General features: G+C 60.7%; 2 protein-coding genes across 7 annotated transcripts in view; one reads left to right on the forward strand and one right to left on the reverse strand.

Moving 5' to 3' along the window:
- THAP4 (THAP domain containing 4) overlaps positions 1 to 8,969 on the reverse strand; it is a 35,473-nt gene extending 26,504 nt beyond the window's left edge. The window contains exons 1-2 of one of the 4 annotated variants that reach the window (XM_025289331.3): positions 8,730 to 8,969; positions 5,641 to 6,824 (exon numbers count right to left, since the gene is read on the reverse strand). In XM_025289331.3, the coding sequence (XP_025145116.2) occupies positions 5,641 to 6,824; positions 8,730 to 8,806 (1,261 nt within the window). In that variant the 5' untranslated portion in view covers positions 8,807 to 8,969. Of the gene's footprint in view, positions 1 to 5,640; positions 6,825 to 7,026; positions 7,852 to 8,007; positions 8,449 to 8,563; positions 8,653 to 8,729 lie in introns of those variants that run through there. The other 3 variants (XM_025289332.2, XM_025289333.2, XM_006077115.3) reach the window with 3 other exon arrangements.
- A 356-nt stretch (positions 8,970 to 9,325) lies between these two features.
- ATG4B (autophagy related 4B cysteine peptidase) lies at positions 9,326 to 25,433 on the forward strand. Of its 3 annotated transcripts, none has more exons than XM_045166211.1 (13): positions 9,326 to 9,478; positions 16,535 to 16,636; positions 16,765 to 16,836; positions 17,895 to 17,993; positions 18,358 to 18,459; positions 18,961 to 19,033; positions 19,537 to 19,616; positions 21,804 to 21,997; positions 22,285 to 22,363; positions 22,520 to 22,665; positions 23,301 to 23,357; positions 23,506 to 23,709; positions 24,321 to 25,433. In XM_045166211.1, exons 1-12 carry the CDS (start codon positions 9,469 to 9,471, stop codon positions 23,707 to 23,709), a joined length of 1,218 nt encoding a protein of 405 aa, XP_045022146.1. In that variant the 5' UTR covers positions 9,326 to 9,468; the 3' UTR covers positions 24,321 to 25,433. The 3 variants fall into 3 exon arrangements, with proteins under 3 accessions (XP_045022146.1, XP_025145119.3, XP_045022147.1); XM_025289334.3 differs by having other exon boundaries at positions 9,327 to 9,478; positions 23,616 to 23,709; XM_045166212.1 differs by lacking the exon at positions 9,326 to 9,478 and adding an exon at positions 15,399 to 15,536.
- Positions 25,434 to 25,471: the final 38 nt, after the last annotated feature.

Genomic DNA, 25,471 nt, shown 5'->3' on the forward strand with positions numbered 1-25,471 from the left:
GTCCTAGACGGCCTTCTAGAATATCAGTGAATTCTGTCAAACATTTAAGGAAAATTTTACGTATTCTTTACAATCTCTTCTGGAAGGAAGAAGCAGAGGGAATACCTTCTAAATCATTCTATGAAGCCAGAATCACTCTATTATCAGAAGGAGACAAAGCTATTAAAAGAAACTAAAACTATGGATCTCTTTCATCAACATAGGTGCAAAACTCAACATGAGCAAATACCATCTAACAATGTAAAAAGAAAATATATACCATGATCACTTGGGTTTATTCCAGTATGCAAGCCTGGTTCAGCAGTCTAAAATCAAGTAATATAACCCAAATATCCATTGTAGCATGACTGGATAAACAAAATGTGGTCCATCCATACAGTGGAATATTACTCAGCCTTCGAAGGAAGACAATTCTGCAGAATGCTGCAATATGGACGTACTTTGTGGACATCGGGCCAATCATAGATGGACAAATACTGTGTGACTTCACGTACACGAGTCACAATCACAGAGACAGAAAGCAGAACGGTGGCTGCTGACGTCTGGGCGAGGGGAGAAGGAGCGTTACTAACAGGACAGGGTCTCAGGTTCACTGAGTTGCAGCATGGCCGCGACAGCTGTGTGGCGGCGTGCGTGGGTCTAACGCCACTGCACTGAAGGCTCACACGCTGTTACGGTGAATTTTTGGTGTTTGTATTTTAACTCAATACAAAAAAAGGCACAACAATGATAAAAAAGAAATGAGCTATCAGGCCATAAAAAGACACAGAGGAACTCTCCACACAAACTGCTGAGTGAAAGAAGCCGACCTGAGGAGGCTGCGTGCTCTCGTTCACAGCATCTGTCCCTCCCAGAGTCGGGACCCTCCTGAAGAGGCAAAGCTACAGACAGTCCTAAGATAGTGGCTGCAGGGGCTGGGAGGGGCGGCATGAACAGGCAGGCAGGGCTTCAGCACAGGGACACGACTCTGCACCGCTGTCCTGAGGACACTTATGCACTCGTCAAACTCCAAGCAGGAGGCGTCCCGCGGGCCGACCTGCCCAAGCATCCCCGGGGCGTGCCTGGACCCTGGCCGAGCGGCCTACCGTGCTCGCCTTCCGCCAGGCCCTCACCAGGGCAAGGCTGGGTGCTCCTGCATTTGTACTCATTTAAAATATGCCTTTCTGTCTCTTCCCCACTGTGTTTTCTGTGGAGCACAGATTCACCTTCAATGGTCCGAAATTCCAAAATTTCTATCCGTCCAATATTTTGTTTTCTTCTACAGAGTTGGTCTTAAGTAAGATCCTCTTGAGATTTGTGTCTTTGAAAGATATTCTTTTTTGTTAACAAGTCTGTCAGTGTTAAAAAAATAAAAACCTCAAATATAAGACAGTCAACCTAAATGTAACCTATGCTAAGTCACTTCAGTCGTGTCGGACTCTGTGCAACCCCATAGACGGCAGCCCACCAGGCTCCCGGGTCCCTGTGATTCTCCAGGCAAGAACTTTGGAGTCGGTTGCCATTTCCTTCTCCAATGCATGGAAGTGAAAAGTGAAAGTGAAGTCGCTCAGTCGTATCCGACTCTTAGCGACCCCATGGACTTCAGCCTACCAGGCTCCTCCGCCCATGGGATTTTCCAGGCAAGAGTACTGGAGTGGGGTGCCATTGCCTTCTCCGAATGTAACCTATGGGACTTAGTTAATAACAACATATCAGAGTATGGGCTCATAACTAGTAATGAGTGAACCCCTAGCTCAAGTGGAAATGTGAGATGTTAGCAGTAGGGAAATGGCGGGGAGGGGGGAATTCCTGTATTGTCTGTTAATTTTTCTGTTAATCTAAAACTTTCCTTAAAAGCAAAAACCCAAACTATTAAAAAATAGGGCTTCCCTGGTGTCTCAGCTGATAAAAGAATCTGCCTGCAATGTGGGAGACCTGTGTTCAATCCCTGGGTTGGGACGATTCCCTGGAGAAGGTAAAGGCTGCCCACTCCAGTATTCTGGCCTGGAGAATTCCAGGACTGTATACTCCACGGGGTCGCAAAGAGACATGATAGAGTGATTTTCACTCATTAGAACATAATCAATGGAAGGCAGGGAGGAGATAGAAATACAGATGAAATAAGATTATCAGAATACTGATAAACGTAGAAGCTGGGGTGGGAAGCTGGTTCAGCGGGGTTATTATACTTTTCTGTTTCATCTGTCCATGTTCAAGATTTCCACAATAAAAGCTTTTAAAACTCCAAATTAATTCAAGAATTGTATGTATAAGGAACAAAAGAATAGGAAAAAAACTCAGATATATTTGCGGCAAGTACTAAATTACTGACCTGAGGGCAGAGCTGAGTCACATTCGACAGCGGACATCCCTGTCTGTGGGGACACTCACAGGTCAGCCAGCGAGCAAGGTGCGAGCAGCATGGTCAGGGCCGGGCAGAGACAGGATGAGCGTGGGAAAACGCTCGTCCTCGCTAGGTCACAGAAACACCTGCAACGCGCCTGGTGCGGCCGCACACCTAGAGCAAGCCTGGGCTCGGCAAGAGAGCCCGTTCTGTGGGAACGCCACTCAACAGCAGCTTCTCGGGGGCAAGCTTCCCAGACCCAGAAACTGCAGCCCCAGTGGCCCGGCTGCTGTCATGGGTGTTCTGCCCAAAAGAGGGGGCCTGGCTGAAGATGAAGGACTGAATAAACACGTGCGCAGTCCAGTCCCTTCAACAGAGAATCCCTGCAAAACGACTGAAGAACCCTGCACTGATGAACAGTCGGGAGAGCAGCCGGTCTGGGGGACAGCAGGAGAGCTCGCAGGTTGGGGCTCGGGGCACCTGCTCCCCTCCCCAGGCCCCCCTCCCCTCCCTACCCCTCCTGGTGCTCCCCCCCTGGTGCTCCCCCCTCACAATGCTCCCCTCCCCAGGCCCACCCCCCCGGGGCTCTCCTTCCTGGTGCTCCCCCCTTGGGGCTCCCCTCCCCCTAATGCTCCCCTCCCCAGGCCCCTCTCCCTGATGCTCCCCTCCCCAGGACCCCCTCCTTGGTGCTCCCCCCTTGGGGCTCCCCTCCCCAGACCCCTCTCCCTGGTGCTTGCCCCACCCCCGAGGCCCCCCTCCCCCAGCGCCTCCTGCAGCCCCTCCCCCAGGCCCAGCCTGTTCTTTTCGGTCCTCAAGGCTCTTCCTCAAAACTTCCCTGTGGAGCCAGGCTCCCTCCCAGCTGCTGCCCACTTTCCCCAGGCCCCTCAAGGCTAACTCTCTTAGAGCCTCGTCCCTAGCCACCCTCAGTGGCCCCCCCCTCCCTTCACTAGGTCCCCACCCAGGTCTGTCCACACCAGTCCAAGAAGACTGGTCACCAGTGACCCCATGTGGCCAAGGCAGCCATCGTTCCTCCACTCTGGTTGGAGCTGCTGCAGCCCAGCTGAGCACCCCCTTTCTGCAACACCTTCTACCCGACACTGCAGACACTCGGGTGCCACTTTAAGCGGCTGGGTGCTGGCTCTCTGGCTCCAGACCTGAGGGGCGTCTCAAACTCGACTCCTCTCAAAATGTCACTGTCACGGGAGCGGGTCCCCTCAGATCATTAACTGTTTCCCCCCAAAAGGGCAAAATCGCTGATGATGAACAGTGGTGAGTACAGTAACCGGCACGACGCATACATGCATCTAGCTGCGGGTGTGTGATGGGGACACGCGCATACGGTCTAGCTACGGGTGTGTGATGACGCATGCGCGCATCTAGCTACGGGTGTGTGATGGGGATACGCAGGTGCGGCGCTCAGACCAGACAAGGCTGGCACCTGGGCGGGAGGGAGGCTGGGAGCCGACTCACTCAAGCATTTACAGAAAGACAGGACGAACGCAGGCAGTCACCCACCAGCGCGGAAAGCCTAACAGATTAAAGGGTGAAGAAGCAGGTCCAAGTTTCAATTTACCAATCTTCCCAGTTGTAACTGTATTGTTACTATATAAAATGGCTCTCAAGTTGAGTTAAAATATAGCTACAAAATAAAGGCATAGAAAAAGTTTGAAAATAAGGAGATAAATAAATAAAACTTTAAATGGGACAAAACTGGCTTTTCTGTTTGATAACAGGCAGGCACACTCACATGTCTAATAAATGCAGGTGAAACTGGAAAGAGTTTCAAGAAGCAGCAAGAGACCTCCCTCCCTTCTCAGAAACCCAGAGCAGTGGATACAATAAGTTAGGAAACAGAGCAGCTGACCAATGAGATAAGCTAGATCCAGTGCCAACAAGAACCATGTAACCAGCCTGGGGAGCGCACAAGTTCTTCTCCCTGCGGGGGAGGCTCAGTGAGGCGGTCACACACAGACTGTACTGGACCTCCGTGAAACCTCAGAAGATTCTCTAAGGTTGCCAAAGCACTGGCCCTGAACAATAAAACAAAAATCAGTTCCCTTCCCCCAGGCTATGTACCTGAAAAACCATGGCACCCTCCTGAATAACGCAGGTTAAAGAGGGAATCAAGGCTAAAGTTACAAATGCTTTAGAAACCAACCGCCCAGAAAGCAGCGGGGGGCAGGTGTGTGGCGCAGAGCCACAGCGACAGGAGGGGCCAGCCTCACCTGCAGGACGGGAGACGTGCACTGTCTCACTGAGTCAGCACTGCCCTCCTGAGCAGAAAAGCCATGAACGTAAGAGAGCAGAAAGAAATGAGGAAGAATGAAGAAGAAGAAACAACAGAGGCTTCATCAATGCAGGCGGCTTGGAAAGACTTGTGACCGTCTACAGTGACAGACTTAGGGCCCTTCGACCAAGAAGAACAGAAAAAGTACCAGAAAGTAGTTACTAGGTACGAGAAACTACAAAACCGCTTTAAAACACTAGGAGAGAATGCAGTGTGCAACTCTGACCAGTGCATCAGGATGGGTTTGGGTTTTGCTCATTTGTGGCTGTTGCTCTGGGGGGGCAGCGGTGGGGGGGGTTAGTCCGTGAGGAGCCTGTGTCACACTCAGCCTTTCCTCACCTGCAGTTAGTGGCAACCTGGGGGACAAACAGGACTCAGACTAAATGCACAACGTGAGAGGAAAATGGTTTCCACCTTCAAACACTGAACGGGCAAGAGACACTACGCTCGGAGCAAATTCTCCAAGAAACAAGGGTACACGAAGGAGGGAAAGCAGAGACGTAAGTGCTGACATATGAAATACACCTTCAGCCTATTTGTATGGAGGCAAAGACACATAAACAAAAGCATAGAAAGTAGTCTAGCCGCCTGGGAAGCCCAAACGGGAAAGTGGAGTCTTCACCGTTTCTTGGGCTACAGATTTCTGTATTGTTCTTACTAGAACGTACTCTTCTTCAATAGGCTTTCGAAATTTTAAGGCTAGTATTAACATTCAAAACCACCTAACGGCTGGGATAGTCATCACAAGGCAACCGGAAAGGACCCCCCTCTGATTTAGACGCTCTTCTCATCTCTCTAGCAGGCTAAGTTCTGTCTTAACTTACACTCAGACCCAATCCCCCAGGACTCTGCCTGCGGTGTGCGCGGAAGGGCCTCCCTGGCCAGGCCCCTCCCGGCGGTCCTGGGTCTCCCGCGCCTCCTTCCGCGCTGCCTAAAGCCCTCAGCTACAGCTGCCACCCCGGCTCCCGTCCCTCCGGAGGGGCCTGGAGACAGCGCACGGGGGCCCCTGGGCCGGGGCTCAGGTACTGACCGCGACCAGGGGGCAGCAGGCTGCTCAGGTGAGGGAGGCTCAGCCTCCGCAGCTGGTCCAGCTTCTGGCGCAGCTCGCGCACCTGGCTGTCCGAGCGGCTGACCCGCTGCCGCAGGGTCCGCAGCTCGCCGTTCTTCTTCTCCACCTGCTCCCGCAGGCAGCACACTTGGCTCTTGCTCTGGCGGGAGGAGAAGCAGTAGGAGTGCAGAGAGTCGATGAGCTTGCAGGCGCCCGATGCCGACAGGATGACCTCGTTGATGGACATGGGGCTGGCATCGCTGTGCTCGCTCTGGACGGCCTCGGCCGCCGGCTTCGGGGTCACGTCGGTGGGAGGCGCCGAGGCGCCCTGGGCTGGCTTCTGCGGCGTGGCCGTGAGCGACGAGCTCGCCGAGGGGCAGGCGCGCGGAGGGCTCTGCGCCGGCCCCTTCTCCGGCCCGGGGCTGCTCCCGCTGCAGCCAGGCTCGGCATCTCTCCTCAGCCGCTTCCGCTCCACGGGCTCCCGGGGGACAGCCGGCCTCTCTCGGGCATGCTTGGAGGAAAAGCTATAGGAGTGAAGCGACCCGATGAACTTGCAGGCCCCAGAGCCCGGGGGCGTGAAGTCGTCCGCGGAAACGCCGCTCCTGTCCACCAGGCCGCCGTCAGCGGGGGTAGCGCCCTCTTCGCCAGCATCCACGGCCCCTGTGCCGGCTTCTCCCTGGCTGCCGGAGGTGGCGGCGGAGGCCGGACCGTCCTCTGCGCATCCTTCCAGAGGCTGCCGCTCCCGCTCCTGACCAGCGGTCTCCCGGGCGGCCCTGGCCGTGGTTCGGCCCTGCGGAGTGGCCCGCTTCAGCTTGCGGGGCTCCGGCTTGGCCATCGGGCTTGCACTTGACGACGACGGTGACCCTGCAGCTGCCTTCCCGTCCACAGGGTCACTCGCCTGTGCCCTCAGACCCGCCGAGGCCTTCCCGGTGTCCCTTCTCCGGGGGCGGCCATGGCCTCCAGCCCCCCTTTTCTTCTCTGCCAGGTGGAAGATGGACGGCACGGCCGTGGGCTTGAGCAGGCGGTGCTGGTCCTCCAGTCTCTTGGAGAAGCTGTCTTTGGTGAAGTGCTCACTGCAGAGGAAAGAGTACTTAGTGGGGGTCCAGTTATCCCTCTGAACAGCCTTCAACCACTGCATCAGACGCTTTGAGTCCTTTAGGGGGAATCTGCAGGACAAACAACAAATTACAAAAAAAATCATTAAAATGCCTCCCCCTAATACTATCAACTATAACAGGAGAACAACAGTTTTTACAAATACCCAGACCTGTACTGACTTTCCCATTTACAAACTTAGTAAAGATCTAAGAAACACACTGTACTTGCAACTTTTCAGTGGAACAGAAAGATGAGACACACACTGCCTACCCTTAAGGAGCTAGAGTCCACGGGGCAAATCAGAGGTGAAGGCGAATGCCTCCTCCTAGGCTGCGGTAAACAACCTGCAGGGACACAGAGTGCTGGGAGACAAAGCCGGACGGCATCGTGACAGCAGGAAGGCTCCAGGAAGTAGTTCCTAGAAGCTCCCAGCAGGCCAGCCCTCCTGGTGAGCTGGGATGCCGGACTCTGGATGCCAAGAGGAGGAAGGATGCCTGCCCATGGGCACCGCCTCCCCCCCCCCTCCATTTAGAAGCCAGGTCTGGTGTCAGCCAACAGAGATGGGGGCAAGAGGCCAGGAGAGCACTCCACCCCAGGGTGCCCCAGCTGCGGCTCACTCACGGAGCCGAGGGTGTGAGACAGCTCTGAGAGGGGGCGCTGCGCTCCCAGCACACGTCTACCACCAGGAGTAACACCACTGCCTTTAAAAAGCAACCAGCCCCCGAAAGATACTTAATAAACTTTTTCTTCATTCAGGCAAGATCTCTATTTAGAAAACTCTAGTGAAACTGCACATGCGAGTGTGGGGGTGGTGCGGCCTCTCTGGACGGCTGTTCGCCACACCTGAGGCCATCGAACCCACCTGAGCGCCGTGGGACCAGGCCCGGCGGCGAGTGGGGGGTGGGCTGCTGGAATACCAACTCCTCAGCAAGTCCCAACCACTCCGACCTTCTGAATATCCTCATTGCATCGAGAGTCCATTACCCTAAGACTCTCGCCCCAACCCCAGTTCCCAGGTGAGAAAACTACTGGCCCTGGAGAGAACTTGAGAAAGCAGAGAGCTGACATCTGCAATAACCTGTTACTATCTTAATAGACTGTGACGATTTGAGACTTAGCGCTAACCAACTTCAACTTCCAGTGAGACTCTAAAGAGCCGTCGTGCAGGTACTGGAAACAAACATCCCCCTGAAACAGCAAAGAGAAAAGTCTGCGGCGGGAGGCTGTTCGGGCAGAGGTTCTTCTGCTCACGTTCTGATAGTGCAGGCGGGGAGGTCCCAGAAAACCACTCGCTGAAAGGGGCTGAGTCCCAGCGCCTTCCCGGAGCGGGCCAGGCCAGAAACAAGGCCGACCCCCACCCTGTCCCGGGTCACCCTCCGCGGCGCCACGACTAGCAGCGGCGCCCCGGCGGGTGCGGGCCGAGCCGGCAGCACGCGGCCGGGCGCCCCCCGGGACCCGGGGCCGTCCGGAGGGCCTCCAGGACACAGAGTCCGGGCGCGCGTCAGTCCCCGGGGCGCGGGGTGCGTTCGCTCGGCCTCGTCCCGATCCAGAGGTCCAGGCGGGCTCCCCGCGACGGAAACGGCAGCAAAGTGACCGCGGGCGCGAGAAGACGGCCGCGCCGAGGAAATGCGTCCCCCGCGCGCACCGTCTCCGGAGCCTGGCGGCGGCGGCCCGAGCCCCGGCGGCTCAGGGCACCCGGCGGCCTACGACCGGCTGAGGGTCGCGGGCTCCGGGGGCCGCGGTGGCCCGAGGCGCCCGGCCCAGAGACGCCGGCGGGCCAAGGTCACACAGCGCCGCGCTGACTCACTCGCGGGGCCGGCGCCCCAAGCGCCCCAGCGTCCGGCCGGGCCGCGCCGCATCGCTCGCCCCGCAGGGCCGGGCCGGGCCGGGTCGGGCCGGCCCGGGCCGGGCGGGGGCGTGGCCGGCGGGCCGCGCGGGCGGCGGGCCGGCGGCGGCGGGCGGAGCCCGCTTACCTGTGGAAAGAGACGGCGCGCTTCTCCCCCTTGCCCTGCCGGTTGGAGCAGTTCGCGGCCGCGCAGCAGATCACCATCTCGGGCCTCGGGCCGCCGCCAGGCTCCGGCCCTCGTCTAGCCGCGCCGAGCCCCGAGCGGGACCGCCCCGAGGGGAGGGCGCGCGGCGACACGGCTGCGGGACGTGGGAGCCGGCCCCGCGGCCCCCGCCGTACGGCAAGATGGCGGCGCCCGGCCGCCCGCCGCCCGGCCGCCCGGCCCGGCTCTCGGCGCGCCCGAGGGCCCCGGCGCCAGGAGGGGCGCCGCCCGAGACGCGCGGGGCCGGGGGTGGGCGGGGGCGCCCCGGGCCTGCGGCGCCCGCCGGCGACATGGCGCCCGGGGCGCGTCCGTACGGCAAGATGGCCGCCCCGGCGGGCGCGCGCGCGCTGCCGGCCCGCCGCCCGCCCCGGCGCCCTGCGGCTCTCTAGCGCCGGCCTCCGCGGCCGCGGCGGGACGCCGCGGGGATTCCCGGGGGCGCGACGCAGGCCGCCGGGAGGCCGAGCGCGCGGGCCCAGGCCGCCACGCCGGGCGCGCCGTACGCCAAGATGGCGGCGGCGCCGCGGCCGCGCACTTCCTACCCGCACTTCCGGCCCCGCCCGCGCCCGCGCCGCGCGACCCGGATTGGCCCGGGCGGCGGCCCGTCGCGTCGCGCTGCGGAGCCGTCGGAGCGACGCCGCGCTCAGTCGGCGGCCCTGGAGCGAAGATGGACGCAGGTGAGGGCCGGCGGGGCGCGGGTCCGCCGGGGAGGCCCTCGCCGAGCCGCTGCGCGCCGGCGCCTGGGCTGCGGCCTCGCCGGCGCGGCGCGGGGCGGGGCGCGGGCCTGAGGCGGCGCGGGGCGCGGGCGGCATCCCTGGGCGGCCGGCGCGGGGCTGACAGCCCGGTCAGGGTCGGCGTATCTGGCGCCCCGGCGGCCGCTCCCGGGGGCCCGAGGGCGGCCGGGACGAGCAGGGGCGGCGCGGGGCGCGGGCGGGGGCGCCGGGCGGTGCGGCGGGGCCGGCGAAGCCGGTTTCTGACGCGGCGGCGGGAAGCTTTTGTCCCCCCCACCCCCGCCCGGAGTTAAGAAGGGGAAACTTCAGCTCTCACAAAGTTCCGTGTCTGGGCTGCAGGCGAGCGGCATGCTTCAGTACTCACAACGCACACGTTTTCTTCTTCAAATTCAGTAACCAATAAATGATCCTAGCGTTCCCCGTGATTGAAAGGACAGACTGACTCCGCCTCATCGTGTTTCAACTTCTTGGGAGCTTCACAGCAATGCAGAGTGTGTGGGGACTGGGTTGGGAGGGTGTGCGCGCATCCGTGTGTCTGTATCTGTGTGTGTGTGCTGTTTCCGTCTCTTTTCATTGTGTTTCTGCTGCGGAGCGGACACTTCTTTAATTTTTGCTGGCACGCTGTTGGGGATCTTTGTCCAGTATCCTTGAAAGCATTCTTACATCTTGAAAGGCCTTCTTTTTCCATCCCACAGCAGGGTTACTCTTATAAAATCTGTAGGAACTGATCTGTGTTAAGAACCCTCCCAACGGAATAGACTCTCCTCTGGCTTAATTCCCCCTGTCATCCTGGATGACATTGTTTTTGCTTCATTTTTCTCTTCCTGGACAGCAGCTGCAATGGGCATTTACTGGACTCTGAGTTTGGAAGCTGTGACATAAACCTTTATGGCCAATATTTCAGTGATTTGTGGCATCTTGTCAGTTCAACGTGTTAAGTAGTAGAAGGAGATGGTAGCCGTGATTCCCAAAATGCGATGTTAGCCAGATGTGTTGTGAAGCTGTTTAAAACAAAAAGGACTACGCCCCTGGATGGGGGAAGAAAGAGAATTATTTACTTACTAAGACCATCCCTTGAGAGACTCGGTTAGGGTGGAAGGCACAGTTTATGGTGGTCGTTTTACCTTGAACGTGGAAGCCTTCCTGTTCAAGTTAAGAGCAGCCACATGATGGAGCCTTCATGGAACCCTGATCCCTGCTTCAAAGCAGAGATGTTTGCATATGAAGGCCTCTGCTGATGCTGACAGAAACGTCTGTGACTCTAGGGTGTGTGGGTCAGTTTTCTTTATGACCTGATGCTGTGCGTCCTTTGGGATCATTAATGTCCAGCCTGCCCTGATTTCTGGAGTCCTTACAGGTTCTGCCTTCCTGGCCAAACGTTATGCAGTTCTGGTGGTTTTTACAGTCATCCGTTCAATAGCTGTGTTTATTAGTGAGTGTGGGTTTGTGTCGGGCATTGTTCTACCTCTTGGGACTAGAGAAGTGAACGAAATAGATAAAAAGTGTGTCCTGACTGACATGTTAGACGTGACACCCACAGTGTGGCTCGTGGGAGAGTGCTGTGGGCCCAGCAGGAGGGAGTTGGAATCACCAGGATGGCCTAGAAAGATCTCACCACAGAGGCAGCCAGTTTTGACTGGGACTCAAAAGCAGTGCAGGGGGAAGGGCATGTGGCCTGCTCCGGCAGCGACCAGTGGCCCGGGCGCAGTGGGTGGGAGTGAGCGAACTGAAGGCGGGGCAGCGACAAGGTCTGGTCATGGGCCTTGTTGGCTCGTGGGCATGTGAGTGGGACGGGGCTGCTTTGGGGGCTTTTTCAAGGAGGAGTAACGTGACTCGCACTGGCTGCTCTGCTGCAGAGGAGCAGGCGGCCCGTCAGGAGGCTGCAACAGTGAGCCAGGCGCGAACCTGGAGGGCTGGGTTCTCGTGGGGAGAGGGGGTTGAAATCTGGTGCCTCTGCAGGTCGGGGCAGGAGGACTGTGGTGGTGGGAAGTGTGCAGGCCAGCCGCGCGTTGGAAGGGGTTTGAAATGCCGCGGTCTGTGGCCTGAGCTGGGAGATGCAGGGAGGCCCGGGAAGCTCTGCCTGCTAGGGAGGTGTTAGGAGGGGGGTCTTGCAGGGGCTGAGAGTGAGGCGCCTGCTGGACGTCCGTGTCATATCGTCCAAGGGGCCTCGGGTCTGCGGGCCTGGAGCTGAGGGCCGAGGCCTGGGCTGGAGGTAGAAGTGTGTGGGGCCGGTCTGGGCAAGGTCTCTAAGGGCCTGAGTGGGAGGGGAGGCAGGGCTGGATGCCCAGGGCTGCTGCCGGGCTGCGGGCAGCAGGCAGACCCCAGGCCTGTCCTCACAGCCCGCTCTGGTTGGCACTGAACTGGACATGCTGTCGGCTCCTTGAGGACAGAGTTGGTGTCTGGCGCTTCATCTCTGGGCTTTGCCTGTGTCTGACGGGTGGTTGGTGATGGAAGAAGCAGAACTTGAGTTGCTGGGGATGCACACGGGCCTGTCCTGTTGGTGTTCCCGGGCTGCAGGGTTTGTGTGTGATGGAAATCCGCGTGTTGGTGTAACGTGTAGGGGGTGAGGAGGGCGGTCAGGCTCACTGAAGGCTGGCTGGAGTCCCTTCTCTCTGGTGTGTTCACTAAAGTGGCCTGGGCAGTGTCCTGGTGCCCCTAAAGTTCCAGCTTTTCTTTCCTCCCATTGATCTCCTTCCCTTGCTTCCTTTTCTCATTGAGAACTGTTGTTCAGTTGCTCAGTCGTGTCCCACTCTTTGTGGCCCCGTGGACTGCATCAAGCCAGGCTTCCCTGTCCATCAGCAACTCCCGGAGCTTGGTGAAAGTCATGTCCATCGAGTCGGTGATGCCATCCAACCATCTCATCCTCTGTCATCCCCTCTCCTCCTGCCTTCAATCTTTCCAGCACCAGGCTCTTTTCTAATGAGTCGGCTCTTTGCATCAGGGGCCAAAGTACTGGAGCTTCAGCATCAGTCCTTCCAGTGCCAGCATTTTCATATAAACGATTTGGGATTTGAAAAAAACTAACTACTTGCAAACTCGTTATTTTAAATATAAGCATTTTCGTGGAAGAAAAGAAGGGAGGACCCGTCTTTTGGTTTTATTCTAAAAGCATACATAACACGTGTTTATAAGGTATAACACGTGTTTATAAAATATAATCTTTCAGAAACATACACATTTTGGGAAAACGTCTTTGAAGTGTGGTACATTACACTAAGCTCTAAAGAATTCTAATCGTGCATTATTTTTTGTGCTTTTCCCTGGTTGGGTTACCGTGTAATTGAGACTAAGTTACCTGGTTACGTTTATTGAGCACAGTTTGCTATTTTTCAATCATGTTAATAGCGTTAAATTGAAACATTTAAAAATAGAATTGCCATCCTATTAGTGGACTTTCTGCTTTCTCTTCCTGGTGAGATCAGGGACACCCTTGGGAGGGAGAGGTGACTGGGTGGAAAAAAATGCTTCTAAAAGCCTTTCTCAAAGAGGACAGTGCATGTCTTGCTTCTCCTGTGTCTTCTTCAAATCAGAGTCACTGCCCGAGCATCTGGAGACTGGCATTCTTTGGGAAGTGAGGCTCCTTTTAGCTCAGGAGGTGTGTGAGCTTCATAGATGAGGATCCCACGGTTCCCCTTGAGGGTCTGTGTTGTGAGACGAGGCGGCCTCCGGGCCGAGTGTGGAGGCTGCTGGTCCTCAGCTGGTGGAGCCGGTCAGTCTGAGGACGAGTCAGTGTAGGAACTTCTGAGGATGGACTCCTCTTGTGGATCGGGCTGCTTGAGGCTTAGTGATTGTGAAGGTTCATATAAAAATGGAAGGTGTCGGGGTTTCCATTGCAGTCTTTGCTGACCTCGTGTTCTGCCCTCCAGACGCACGGAACACATTTGGGCTAAATCAGTACTGAAAACGAGGAGCAGTGGCGTTCAGCTCGCAGAGGGCGGTTGAGTTTCCTTGGACACGCCTTACGGCCTGAGCTCACGGGGAGGGGCCCAGAGGTGCTGAGAGCCGGGCTGGGGTCCTGAGGGCAGAGTTGGCCGCTCGCCCTCGTTCCTGGGTGAACAAACGGAGGCTCGGAATTGTGAGTCGTGTGTTGGCCAGCAGGTGGGTTCTCTGTTTCCAGAGTCTGATCTCAATAGAAAGTTGAACAGCAGAAGTGACTGGAATTCAGAGAGGTCTGTCCTTCCTTCACTGCAGAGGCTGAGCCTCAGGTCAGGGGTTGCCAGGGGCTTGTGGCGGGTGTCGGGGGCAGGAGGGTTGGCCCGTACCCCCCAGGCTGAGAAGCCCTTGGCTCTGCCCCTCTGGCCACAGCTGCAGGTCCGCGGACTCCATGCTGGCGCCGGGGGCGGGCCTGTTCTTGGGGCCAGGGCTTGTCAGGTCACCTGGGTGGCCGGGCTGATTCTGGAGGACGTTGGCCCGGGTGTCGCAGCTCGGACTGTGGAGATGGGTGTGCTGCCCTCCCTGCGCCGCCCTGGGAGGACCAGGGCCTTGTTGAACATGCTGATCCATTCTCTCTTTGGCTCCTGCTTTGCCAGCGAGTTAACTGCCATAGGGGAGAAGGGTGTGGGCTGAGACCACTGGGCGCTCCGCAGGGTGCAGAGAGGGGAGCTGGGCCTGGGGTGTCCTAGGCCGATGTCACAGGAGCCGTGACCTGTGCTCCAGAAGGGTCCCGCCTCCAGGAGGAGCGGGAGGTGTGGACTGCGGGACCCCTGGCGGCTTTCTGCCCATGTGGTCCCTTCAGGAACCTCAGGCAGTGAAGACTGCGAGGCTGCCCAGCCTGTAATGTTGTGAGTCACAGCGGGGGACTCGGTGACGTGTTAACAGGGAGGACACGTGTTTCCCCTTTCCTCTGAAGTTGGCTGTGTTGCCTGTAAAGCCGGCGCCTTACCCTGAGAGCCGTGCCTGCTTCCTCGTGCGCCCCTTCTCGGGTGAGAGCCCGCCCACCGTGGGCGCTGCTGTCACTGGCGTTCAGAGCAGCCGCGCCCCCTTTTCTTGCTCACCTCGCTGGAAGCTGGCGTCTCCGGCGCACCCCAGGGCCCTCTGATGTGTGCGTGCCCCGCTGTCCTCAGAGTGCTCCAGGGCTTAGTAGGCAGGGCTGCCTCGGGTTCTGGCTGCGGGCCTGCAGGGTGAGCGCCACTGCCCTGCAGCGCTGTGGGCTGAGATCAGACAGGTCCTGTTGGCGCCGCACCCTTGGAGTCATCGTGGCAGGCGTGAGTCCACAGGTGTGTCAGCCTTGAGGTCTGAGGCAGCCGTGTTCTCTGAAGATGTGGAGACGGCTTCCATAGGCAGAGATGCAGATATGTTCTCTCTTTGAGAAGACAGAACTGCAGCTCATTCCTGCTAGGTTTTTATAATCACGTGCACAAACAAACAACTCTGTGTGGAAAGGGCCAGAGAGAACCTTGGAGGTTAAATTATTAATCCTTGATTGCAAGCCAGCCTGGCGGACGCGGGGGACACACGGACAAGGCAGGCCCTCAGAGCAGGGCAGCCTCGCCCGGGTCCTTGGCAGCTGCTGTGGAGGCGCAGGGCCCCTCTGTGCCCATGGGGTTTCGGGCGATGGGCAGGAGGCAGAGCTGGCTCTGGCGTTGGGGGTTCCTGGTGCGCTGAGCACACGGCCTCTCTTGCTGCCGGCGTGTGGCGTCACGAGCGCTGGCCGCAGCCCTGGGAGCGCAGGTTGGCTGAGCAGCAGTGAAGCCCTTCAGGGCTGGTAGAGCGCGTGCCTCTGTCCTTGATGTTGGTGACGCACGCCAACCTTGGAGCCCTTTGTCTGCGGGCCTCTCGTGAACCCTTCTCAGGAAGGGCTCAGGGCTGCGTCCCAGCTGTGCTGCAGGGACGTGTTCTGGGTGATGGGTGAGGAGCTTTCCCCACCCAGAGGCTGACTGTGTGCCCGGGCACCCCCAGCCGTGGGTGCCCCACAGGGACCTGCGCCCCTCTGCCCGCCTTTCCTGGGGCTGGGGGTGTGGGCAGGACGCTGTGAGGCGCCAGGACTCCGGACAAAGAAACGCAGGTGAGTTGGCACAGACGGCTTCTGCAAGGAGGCACGAGGCTGCAGCTGATGCTTTACGTTTTGTGGGCTTTGGATTGTTTGTTTTAGTAAATTGTTGTTTACCAAAAGGTAGGGCTGTTATTGAAAAATAAAATCAAGTGTGGGAGAAGCTCATTCCATGTCTTTGATTTTCCGGAGAGCTGAGTGGAGGTGCATGTGGACGGGGTGGGGGCGCTGTTGGAGCTGGTGAGGCGGCAGCCGGGAGCGGGGTGCCCAGGATGCCCCATGGGCCTCGCCCCGTGGGCGGTGGATGAGCTGCTGTGTTGGGAGCCCAGGGCAGAGGGAGGGTGTCCGCGGGGCTCCGGCTTCTCTGAAGCCGCGAGATGGGCCGCAGGTGGACACGGTGCATACGCAGCTCCGCGGGAAGTGGAGGGTGCACCCCGGGTTCCAGGGCGCCCGCAGCCCCGGGGCCCCACGCTGCTGTCTGGAGTGGCACCGTGCCGGGTTGGGTGGCCTGGCCAGACTGCTCCTGCTCCGCCTCGTGTGCTTGTCCAGACCAGCCCCACGTGCAGAGATGGAGGTCTGGGCCCGTCTGTTTGTCTTTTAGGTTCGAGTCTGAAACAGTTAGGGGCTTGATGTGTTAGTCGCTCGGTCACGTCCGACTCTTTGTGGCCTCGGGGACTGTAGGCGCCAGTTCCCTGTGTCTGTGGAGTTCTCCATGCGGGAACGCCAGAGTGGGTAGCCATGCCTTCTCCAGGGGATCTTCCTGGCCCGGGCATCAAACCCGCGCCCCGTGCACTGCAGGTGGCCCGTCTGCTGTGCGGGCCACTCCTCCCACCCCTTTGTGCCTGGGCCTGGCCCCTGCTGCCCAGCGCCAAGCACCCCCTTCTTCATGTGGTGGCCGTGCAGAGACCCCGAACTCCACGTGGGCTCTCTGTACAGAGACGCTGTGCGTGATCTCTGATCCTTGTTTATAAAATCAGGAAACGGCTATCAGAGTGTGTCTTTGGTTTCCATAGCTACCCTGACCTACGACACGCTCCGATTCGCTGAGTTTGAGGATTTCCCTGAGACCTCGGAGCCTGTCTGGATCCTGGGGAGGAAGTACAGTGTCCTCACAGGTATGGCCCCGCCGAGCTGCCCTCCTCTCCTGCAGAAAGCGGCATGGTGGTGAGTTGTCTGTGACTTCCCGAGACACAGGCCTGGGCGCTTACTGCCGTGTGTGCGTGTTCCTTCTCTCACCCTCTAGAAAAGGACGAGATCTTGGCCGATGTGGCATCGAGACTCTGGTTCACGTACAGAAAGAACTTCCCGGCCATCGGTGAGTACCGCCTGCTGCAGCGAGTGCTTTGAGCAGGAAGCACAGAGCTCAGCGCCAGGGCTTGTCCCTGGTGTCGCCCTCAGGCAGCCTTCTGGCTGCAGAGCTCGACCGCAGCCTTCTGGCTGCAGAGCTCGGGGCTGGTCCTGCCGCCCCGGGGACGCTTTCGACAGTGAGCCACGCTTGCTCCCTGGGGCCTGGCGATGAGCCACGCCTGCTGTTGGCAGTGCAGAGCGGAGCGCGGCAGGAAGCGCGTGGCCCCTCTTGGTGCCGAGGCCGCCTCTGCTCCTGGAGGCCCCGAGCCTCCGCGCTGGGCCCGGGTTGGAGCTGGCGGCGCTATGGGTTGGGCGCTGGGAAGCCCTGGTCGCACCCCTCAGCTGCCCTGGCGGGTCCCGCTCTTGGTTGTAGGCCCTGAAGGGCAAGGCGGGGCTCCTCGCTGTGTCCCTGGAGGCCAGTCTCCATCAGCTCCCTCCTCAGGGGGCTGCCGTCTGTCCCCAGAGCTCGGGAGCCGGGTCGCCTCCCTGTCCCGGGGCTGCGTCCTGCCGCAGGCTTGTCAGACACCTCAGGCCCTCTCTTGCTCCTGCTGGGCCCCGATGGGGCTGGAGCCACTAGGCGGGCGGCGCTGTCTGAGCCCTAGGGAAGGGTAGCTGGTGGCAGCCTGCGTGAGCGGCCATCGGGGGTGCTCGGAGGCTCTCCCAGCCATGGTCTGTGCCGCTGACCGCAGCACGAGACCACCGTGCGCGGTGGGGCGACCCGCGTGCTGCCGCGATTGCGGCTGCAGGCACTCGGCCCGCTCTGAGCCCGCCCTCCGCGGCAGGCTGTGTCCGCTGTGCGTCTGGGAGCCCCGGGGCCTGTCGCACACCTGGGGACGCCGCTCCCACTTTGCATCACTCTTGAGGCTGAGGTCTCTTCGCGTGTGTCTAGGCGTTCTGTTTCTCTGAGACTTGTTCACACATTGTCCCCTAACGAGGGGAGTGAGGGCACTTCCCTCGGCGGGCGCGGTGAGCCCCGGGGGCCCGGCCTGGGTCTGACGTGCGCGCCTCTCTCCCCCTCCACGGCAGGGGGCACTGGCCCCACCTCGGACACGGGCTGGGGCTGCATGCTGAGGTGCGGACAGATGATCTTCGCCCAGGCCCTGGTGTGCCGGCACCTGGGCCGCGGTGAGTCTCTGCGAGTCAGCGCGTTCTCGGGGGGCAGGGGGCATCCCCGTGCACTCCGGGGCTTTGGGGTTTTCTTTGTAACGACCGAGAAGTTTCCGTGGATTAAAGAAAGCGGCTCTGACGACGCTTGTAAGCGTTTGTGTTTCAGAAGTCGTTTCTAAAGCACTGAGGCAGTCTCCGTTTCTGTGTGCGTCTGCTTTGATGTGTTGGCGTGTGTATGTTTGAAACCCTGAAGAATGCGGTTCTCCCGCTGGGGGAGTTTCTCGGGAAGTGTGGGCACCACCTGTGTTGTGAGAGCTTTATGACCACGGCGGCTTCTTGCCTGTGTTTGGGGAAACTGAACTTGTGTGTCTGTCCCCCATAGACTGGAGGTGGACGCAGCGGAAGAGGCAGCCGGACAGCTACTGCAGCGTCCTGCAGGCGTTCCTGGACAGGAAGGACAGCTGCTACTCCATCCACCAGATAGGTGGGGGGCGCGGCACGTCGGGCGTGGGCCTCGAGGGCACCTCTGTTGTGAGAGCTGGGATTCTGTGCGGTTCTCTGCCCGAGCTCACGTGCTGTCAGCCTGGCGTTGGTGGACAGCAGCTTGCAGGCCTCGCAGGCTGCTCCTCAGCGCCCCGCGACGGCGGCACTGCCTGTCCAGACGCCGCGCAGTCTTGGCCAGCTTGTCGCGTCCTGCCTCCGCCCACGTGCAGGGGGCGGAGCTCTGTGCTCACCGACCTGAGCTCCGCCTCAGTCCGCTCCCCTGAAGGGGCTAGGGTTGAGGTCCGAGGGGGGTGCACCTTGAAGAGAAGGGTGTCCCTGCGGGCGGCGGTGGCGCATCCTGGCACCAGGCAGGAGCTCCCGTGAGGCAGGCTTCCCGGCCAGCGTTCCCGGGCCACACGGCCCGCACGGCCTCTGGGACGGGGAGTGGGAGGCGTTTTGGGACGCGATGGGGTGAGGGTCTCTAACCAGCTGTTTCCTGCAGCACAAATGGGAGTCGGCGAGGGCAAGTCCATTGGCCAGTGGTACGGGCCCAACACCGTCGCCCAAGTCCTCAAGTATGTGCCTGGGGTGCTCAGACTCGCCCGGGTCTCTGCTGCTGAAGGAAATGAGGGGTCTCTCGCTCTCTGGGCCTTTTCAGGACCCTCAGAAGGGTCCTCAGAGGTCACCGTGCCGAGTGGTCTTAGGAGTCAGAATCTGTTTTTAGTGAGGGTGTGTCCACCTGGGTCCTGGGAGCCCCTGCAGAGCCCCCAGATTAGACAGAGCCCCCTTCTCTCGGGCCATGACTCCTCCACCACAGGCGCCCACCCAGCACGGCGCCTCCCACTGTGCTGTTAGCTCGGCGTGTCGGGGGCACAGGCTGGGTTGATTGGGGTGGCCGGGCTGCCTCAGGCTGGGCAAGGCCTGGGCTGGGCTTCTGACTCGTGCCCGTGTGCTGGCCTGATTGGGAAGTGGCTCCCTGAACGGGTCCTTGCGCGACCTCCCCTGCACAGCTGCAGCTGGCAGAGGCCAGGAGGCTCGAGCCGGGGAGGTCATCGGGGTGTCCTCCCCTCCCCGGTAGGAAGCTGGCTGTCTTCGACACCTGGAGCGCCCTGGCTGTGCACGTGGCAATGGACAACACAGTGGTGATGGCGGATATCAGTAAGTGAGTGGGCTCCGGGCTGAGGGCCCTCGCACGGCATTGGGCAGGGCAGGAGGGCGCTGGGCGCCCTGCTTCTGCGTCTGGGGTGGAGTTTTCGGTGCCCATGTGCTGGGCCTGCGTGCGCTCTGATGCCCCATGAGGAATGCCACTGCGTCTTCCTGGCCCCCAGACGCTGTGAGAGGTTTAGAATTCCGAGGAGCACCTGGGTTCACAAGGTCTGGAGGCAAAGACGTGGTCTGACTGTCGTCACTGAGGGAAGAGCAGACTTCAGACACGCTGACAGTGTAAATGGGGCTGGAACCCACAGGCAGGGACCTGTCAGAGGGTGTGGGGCGGGCCGTGTGGGGTGCGCAAGCTGCTCCTGTCTTGGGCCAGGTGTGGGTGGACCCCGCGCCAGCAGGAAGGTGTCCTCCTCACAGAAGGGCCTCTTGGTCGGCAAAGCAGAACTCAGATAAAGTTGAGAGATGGCGCAGCAGGGCAGCTGCGTCCACGGGGCGGTAGCGTGAGCTAATGCGGAGCAGGCAGGGAAAAAGGACAGGATCTGAACTGCCTAGAAACGTCAAGCTTTCTGTCTCAGCTTTTGGGTTGAAAAAGTCAAGCTTAAAGGTTACGTGTCAGAAGCTGACGTGTACAAAACTCAGGGAAGAGTGTACAGCTTTAGTGCTGGTGACGGCACAGTGAGCAGTGAGGGAATGAAGTGAAGTCCAGGAGCCTGGGAGGGCCAGTAACAGTGACGGAAGGACCTTCAGAAGCGCGGCGTTAATAAAGACGCATATAGAGAAAGTGTTTTAAAAGGAGGTGAGGTAGAACGCCTACCTTTTAGAGCTGGCTGTCTGCGGCAGTGTGCACGTTACCAGCAGCTGTGTCAGGGGTAAGGAGAAGCCCAGAAATCTGTGTTTGGAAATCAGGAGGGGAGAGCCTGATGCCGACTCCTGTGTGTGGGTTTTCCCAGCCCAGCAGTTCCGCGACACCCGCTGGGCATGCTGCAGTTCAGCTCAGTTGTGAGCCCGTCTGCAGGCCTGCAGAAACCCCCGACACCCCCCCCCCGCCCCCCCACTGAAGACCCCAGGGCGAGTCCAGGTGGTGGACTTGTGCTTCCGATGGACTGGCTGGGGGCTCCATGACCCTGTCCTCGGGTCCGTGACTTTGCTGGAGCAGCTGGGAGACTCAGGAGCACTTTACTCACGAGAGCACGGGCGTACCCAAGGACAGGACTCAGGCAGCCAACGGGAGAGACGCCTGAAGTCCTTTCAGCGTTTATGGGGCGGCACTAACAGGCCCGCGGGTCCAGGTCGTCGTCTGCTGGCGACTGAACACGCCCCTCCCTGGAGCAGCGTGGACGGGCGCCTGCATCCAGCCCTTCCTCAGGGCTCTCCAGAGCCCCCAGTAACAACCGGGGACGGCTGCATGGTGCTCCTCACTCAGGAACGTCTGAGGGTTTGGGGGCACCTGCTCAGGACGCACCCCTGACGCCTTCTGATTAGCGAGTGGACTCAAGAGGGTGTTTGATGGGCTCTGAAGAGGTACCCAGTAGGGCCTGACTCTCCAGTGCACACATCCCTACGTTGGGTGTCTGTTGGCACTGTGTGAGCAAGTAGATTCATGGGTGTTTTTTTTAATTTAAGGTGTTTTCCCTTTGGGTCGTGACTCGCCGTCCCAGTCTTGGCCGGCTCCTGGCTGCCCAGGCGTGTGCTGTCGTAGCGCCCCCTCCTGGCATTCTCTCACCCTTGGTGGGGAAGGGTGTCCAGGAGCCACGGCTGGGTGCCTGGGGTGCCTGTGGCTGCTGGAGGGTCTCCTGCACTGAACTCGGGAGTAAACCTGTTCCCTGAGGGATTAGCGGGCGTGCTTAGACAGAGGAAAAGAGAGAAGCGTTTCCGCTTGATGCTGCCCTTGCTGAGGGGCCCCGGGCCTGCGGTCAGTGCTGCGTCCGCCTGGCTGGTGGCTTCCGAGGCGCACGAGTGGCGCTCGCACTGGTTTGTGTGTACGCTGTATTTCACAGTGAAAGTTCCCAGCTGGGCACACGGAGGAGACGCGCACTCTGTCTGTCCCTGTAGCGGCAGGGTTACCTTGGGCTCGGTTTCCGGGTCTGAGCTGTGCTTGACCCACTGGACTGTTCACAGCTGTGTGTTGGCGGTGGACTCACACCTCCTCCCGTTCAGCCCCTGAGAACAGTTTGCTTCTTGCAGGGAGGTTATGCAGGAGCGGCCCTCCCTGTGCAGGGGCCGAGGCCTTCCCCGCAGACTCAGAGCGGCATTGCAACGGCTTTCCGGCAGGGGCCGAGGGCGGTGGGCGCGCGGCACCCTGGAGACCCTTGGTGCTGCTCATCCCGCTGCGCCTGGGGCTGGCAGACGTCAACGCGGCCTACGCGGGCACGCTCAAGGTGGGTCTGTGCCGGCATCTCCCCTCCTGCGGCCGGGGCCGCTGCTTCCTGGAGCCCCCCGCTGTCCCCTCTCTGCCCCCCCGGGTCATGCCGGCTCCTCCCCACAGCTGCCCACCCCACCTGCAGCTGGGCCGACCCCGTGTGCAGCTGCTTGCTGCCCTGCCGTCTCCTTCGCCCTGCCTGGGGCTCCCCCGAAGGACCTGCGCCTCAGGTTCGGGAGCCGCGCTCTGTGAGGCTGTGCTCACAGCCCCGCAGGGAGCCCCTGCTCACAGCCCTGCCCCCTGCAGCACTGCTTCCGGATGCCCCAGTCCCTGGGCGTGATCGGAGGGAAGCCCAACAGCGCCCACTACTTCATCGGCTACGTTGGTGAGCGGGGGTCTGCTGCGGTTGAAGGAAGTGGGTGGTCTTCAGGGTGCCCCCCCGCCCCTCCACTGGACACGAAGCCGCCTCCGCCAGGCCGGCGTGGCTTTGGGGGCTGCAGTGGGGCCGCCCTGCCCTCGCTGACGCCCGGCGCCCACCCAGGGGAGGAGCTCATCTACCTGGACCCCCACACCACGCAGCCAGCCGTGGCGGCCGCTGACCGCTGCCCGATCCCGGACGAGAGCTTCCATTGCCAGCACCCGCCGGGCAGGATGAGCATCACGGAGCTCGACCCGTCCATTGCCGTGGTGCGTCCCCCGCGCCCCGCCATCGGCTCGGTCCTGCTGCTGCAGGAGGGAGGCCCCGCCCCCGTAATTTCACCGTCGTGCGCTTAGCGTGACGTCAGGCGGTTCGGAGCCCAGAAGCGCGCAGAGCGGCCCCGGCCCCCCCCCTCGCCGCGGCCCCTCCGCGGGCTCCCCACCCCGCGCGCTTCGTGCTCAGTTTCTGAGCTGCTGTGTCTGCCGGGTGGGCCCTAACAATGCACCTCCTTGTTCACGCTCTTCTGACGGCAAGGCGGGAAAGGTTGGTTTGGCTCAGAATACGTTTGCGGGAGGCCAGGGACCCCTAGAAATCAGAACAACATACTGGCCACCCAAGCCGTGGACACGAGGCATTCGGTCCTGAGAAGGGGCGACCCCAGACGCACTGCCAGGGGCTCTGGGTCACTGCCAGAGGCCCGTGGCCCCGGGGGGCGTCGGCGGGGGTCTCGCAGGAGCCCGCCTGTGAGCTCGTCAGAACAAGGCCGGGTCTGAGACCGTCTGGGCTTGGGGGGGGGGGGTGGGGCGGCACCGCGGCTGGACAGCAAGGCAGGCCCGGCATGTCCAGGGTGCACCTGAGGGCCCGCGGGCCGGGTAGCCCCGCTTATGGCGGGTGTTGGTTGCAGGGGTTCTTCTGTAAGACTGAGGATGACTTTAACGACTGGTGTCAGCAAGTGAGAAAGGTTGGTGGTGCCTCCCGACCCGTGGGGCGTGGGTTGGAGGCTGGTCGGGGGTCTGGGGTCCACCCCCCGCTCAGCTGCCCCGCCCTGTGTGGGGCTGCGCGTGCCCTGCCTGCCCCCGGATGCCCCGTCATGCTTGCTGTGGTCGCAGACCCCCTGGGATCCGCATCCCTGGGGTCGCCTGGGAAGGCCGCCCGCCCGGTGGGGCCCGCCTGCGCGTGGCCTCCCTGCGCCGTGGCCTGACGCGCAGTCTGCCGGCAGCTGTCGCTGCTGGGAGGCGCCCTGCCCATGTTTGAGCTGGTGGAGCAGCAGCCTTCCCACCTGGCCTGTCCCGACGTCCTCAACTTGTCCTTAGGTGAGTCCAGAGGCCCCAGGGTCTCGTGCTGGGGTGTGGTCTGCCTGATGCTGCCCTCCCCTGCCTCCCCAGGGCCTGTTCTGCTGACCTGTGGCCTGAGCCCCAGGCGCAGCTCCCTGGGGTTTTGTGAGGGGCCCCCAGGGGGCACACTGTGCCTGTCCACTTCATGCCCCCTCCCCGGGCTCCTGGGAGCCGGGACAGGCTAGGCCTCCTGCAGTGAAGCAGCCGCTGGGGCTCGGTCCCCACAGCCCGTCGTTCTGGGGGCGCCTTCCCAGTATGAGTGCAGCTTGTGCAGAGGGGGCCCGCCTGCTGTGGCTGGGTGCCCTCCGGGGGGGGCCCTCGTCCCTGAGTCTCAGGGCTGGGCTCTGCTGCCTGTTTGGACCCCGTCAGGAGCAGGGTGCCCCAGCTGGTCAGTCTGGGGTGCCCCGACCCCCATCTACATTCAGGCTGCCCTGACAGTCGGGCACCGGGCAGGACGTGCTCCTCACAGGGCATGCGGGTGGGACGTAGGGTGAGGCCTGTGCGCCCTCAGGCACTTGACCTTCAGCCCCACCCCCTAGACTTAGTGACCCATGCCTGCGTCTACCGAGGTTTTGTCTCGTTTTTTCTAGATTCTTCTGACGCGGAGCGACTGGAAAGATTCTTTGACTCAGAAGACGAAGACTTTGAGATCCTGTCCCTCTGAGAATCCTGCAGGTGGGGACGGTCTCACTGGCCCTGCAGGGGCGTTTGGCCGCCGCGTCTCGTCCACCTGCTGCCCGCCGCCCAGCGCCCCAGCCCAGCCGCCTCCGCGTGATGGAAGCCCCGGGCGCGTGCTCCTGCCGCACTGCCAGCCCTGCCCGGCACCCCGTGCCCTCCTGGCCCGGCCGCTCACCTTGGAATTAAAACCCTGTCTGAAGCTCCATGAAGGACATGGCTGCCACTGGGCGTGTCCCTAGACAGGCTCTGAAGACGCAGTCTGCAGGGTGCCGTGGGAAAAGGGGCCAAGGACCATGGCGGGCGTCCCGCATTGGGAGGAGAGGCATGGGGGCGGGCAGTCAGGTCCAAAGATGTCGCTGTGCGCCGTGCCAGACAGCAGTGCCACCCGACCAGAGCCTTGGGAAGGCCACAGGCCCCGTGCTGCTGCTTGCTTGTCTCACCTGCTTCCCGCGGGGTGGGGGGCTTGCCGCCCCCGGAGCACCCCCCACCTCACCCCTCGTCAGGGCCTCCCTCCCGGTTGGCACAGCTTCAGATGGTTTGGGGCCCAAGGGTCAAGCCTTCTGCTTGTGGCGTGAGGCGGGCGTGTTGCCCCTCACTGCGGGGGCACCCCAGACCTGCTCACGCTGACCTGGGGCTGCCTGCCTCCTCTCAGCCTGTGTCCCACCCGGGAGTGCAGACCGGCTGGGAGCTCAGGTGAGGGCGGCCTCCCTCCCAGGAGCCCCCAACTGCCCACCACCCGGGGGGCAGCGGGCACCCTGCCCCTCAGGTGTTGTCCACCTAAGTTATTTCGTCTCCCTTGCGTCTTCTCCCCTCTTCTGTCCCTCAGGCAGAGCTGGGGGTCTCTGTTCCCCCTGCTGCTAGCGCGCAGGGTCTCCGTGCTCAGCTGGCAGCAGGGGTGCCTGATGGGGGACCACTGACCAGAGGGGGCTGTCTCGTGTGTTGGGAAAGGCTTATTGAAGAGTATCCACTCTTAGTCGTCTAGTTTGCGGTTCTTTACTGCAAATAATAAGTTTCAATAGAAAACAGAATTTGTCTGTGTCTTGATTTTCCTGGAGTTGTAATT

This window comes from Bubalus bubalis, chromosome 6 (assembly GCF_019923935.1).
Source record: "Bubalus bubalis isolate 160015118507 breed Murrah chromosome 6, NDDB_SH_1, whole genome shotgun sequence".
NCBI classification, from domain to species: Eukaryota; Metazoa; Chordata; class Mammalia; order Artiodactyla; family Bovidae; genus Bubalus; species Bubalus bubalis.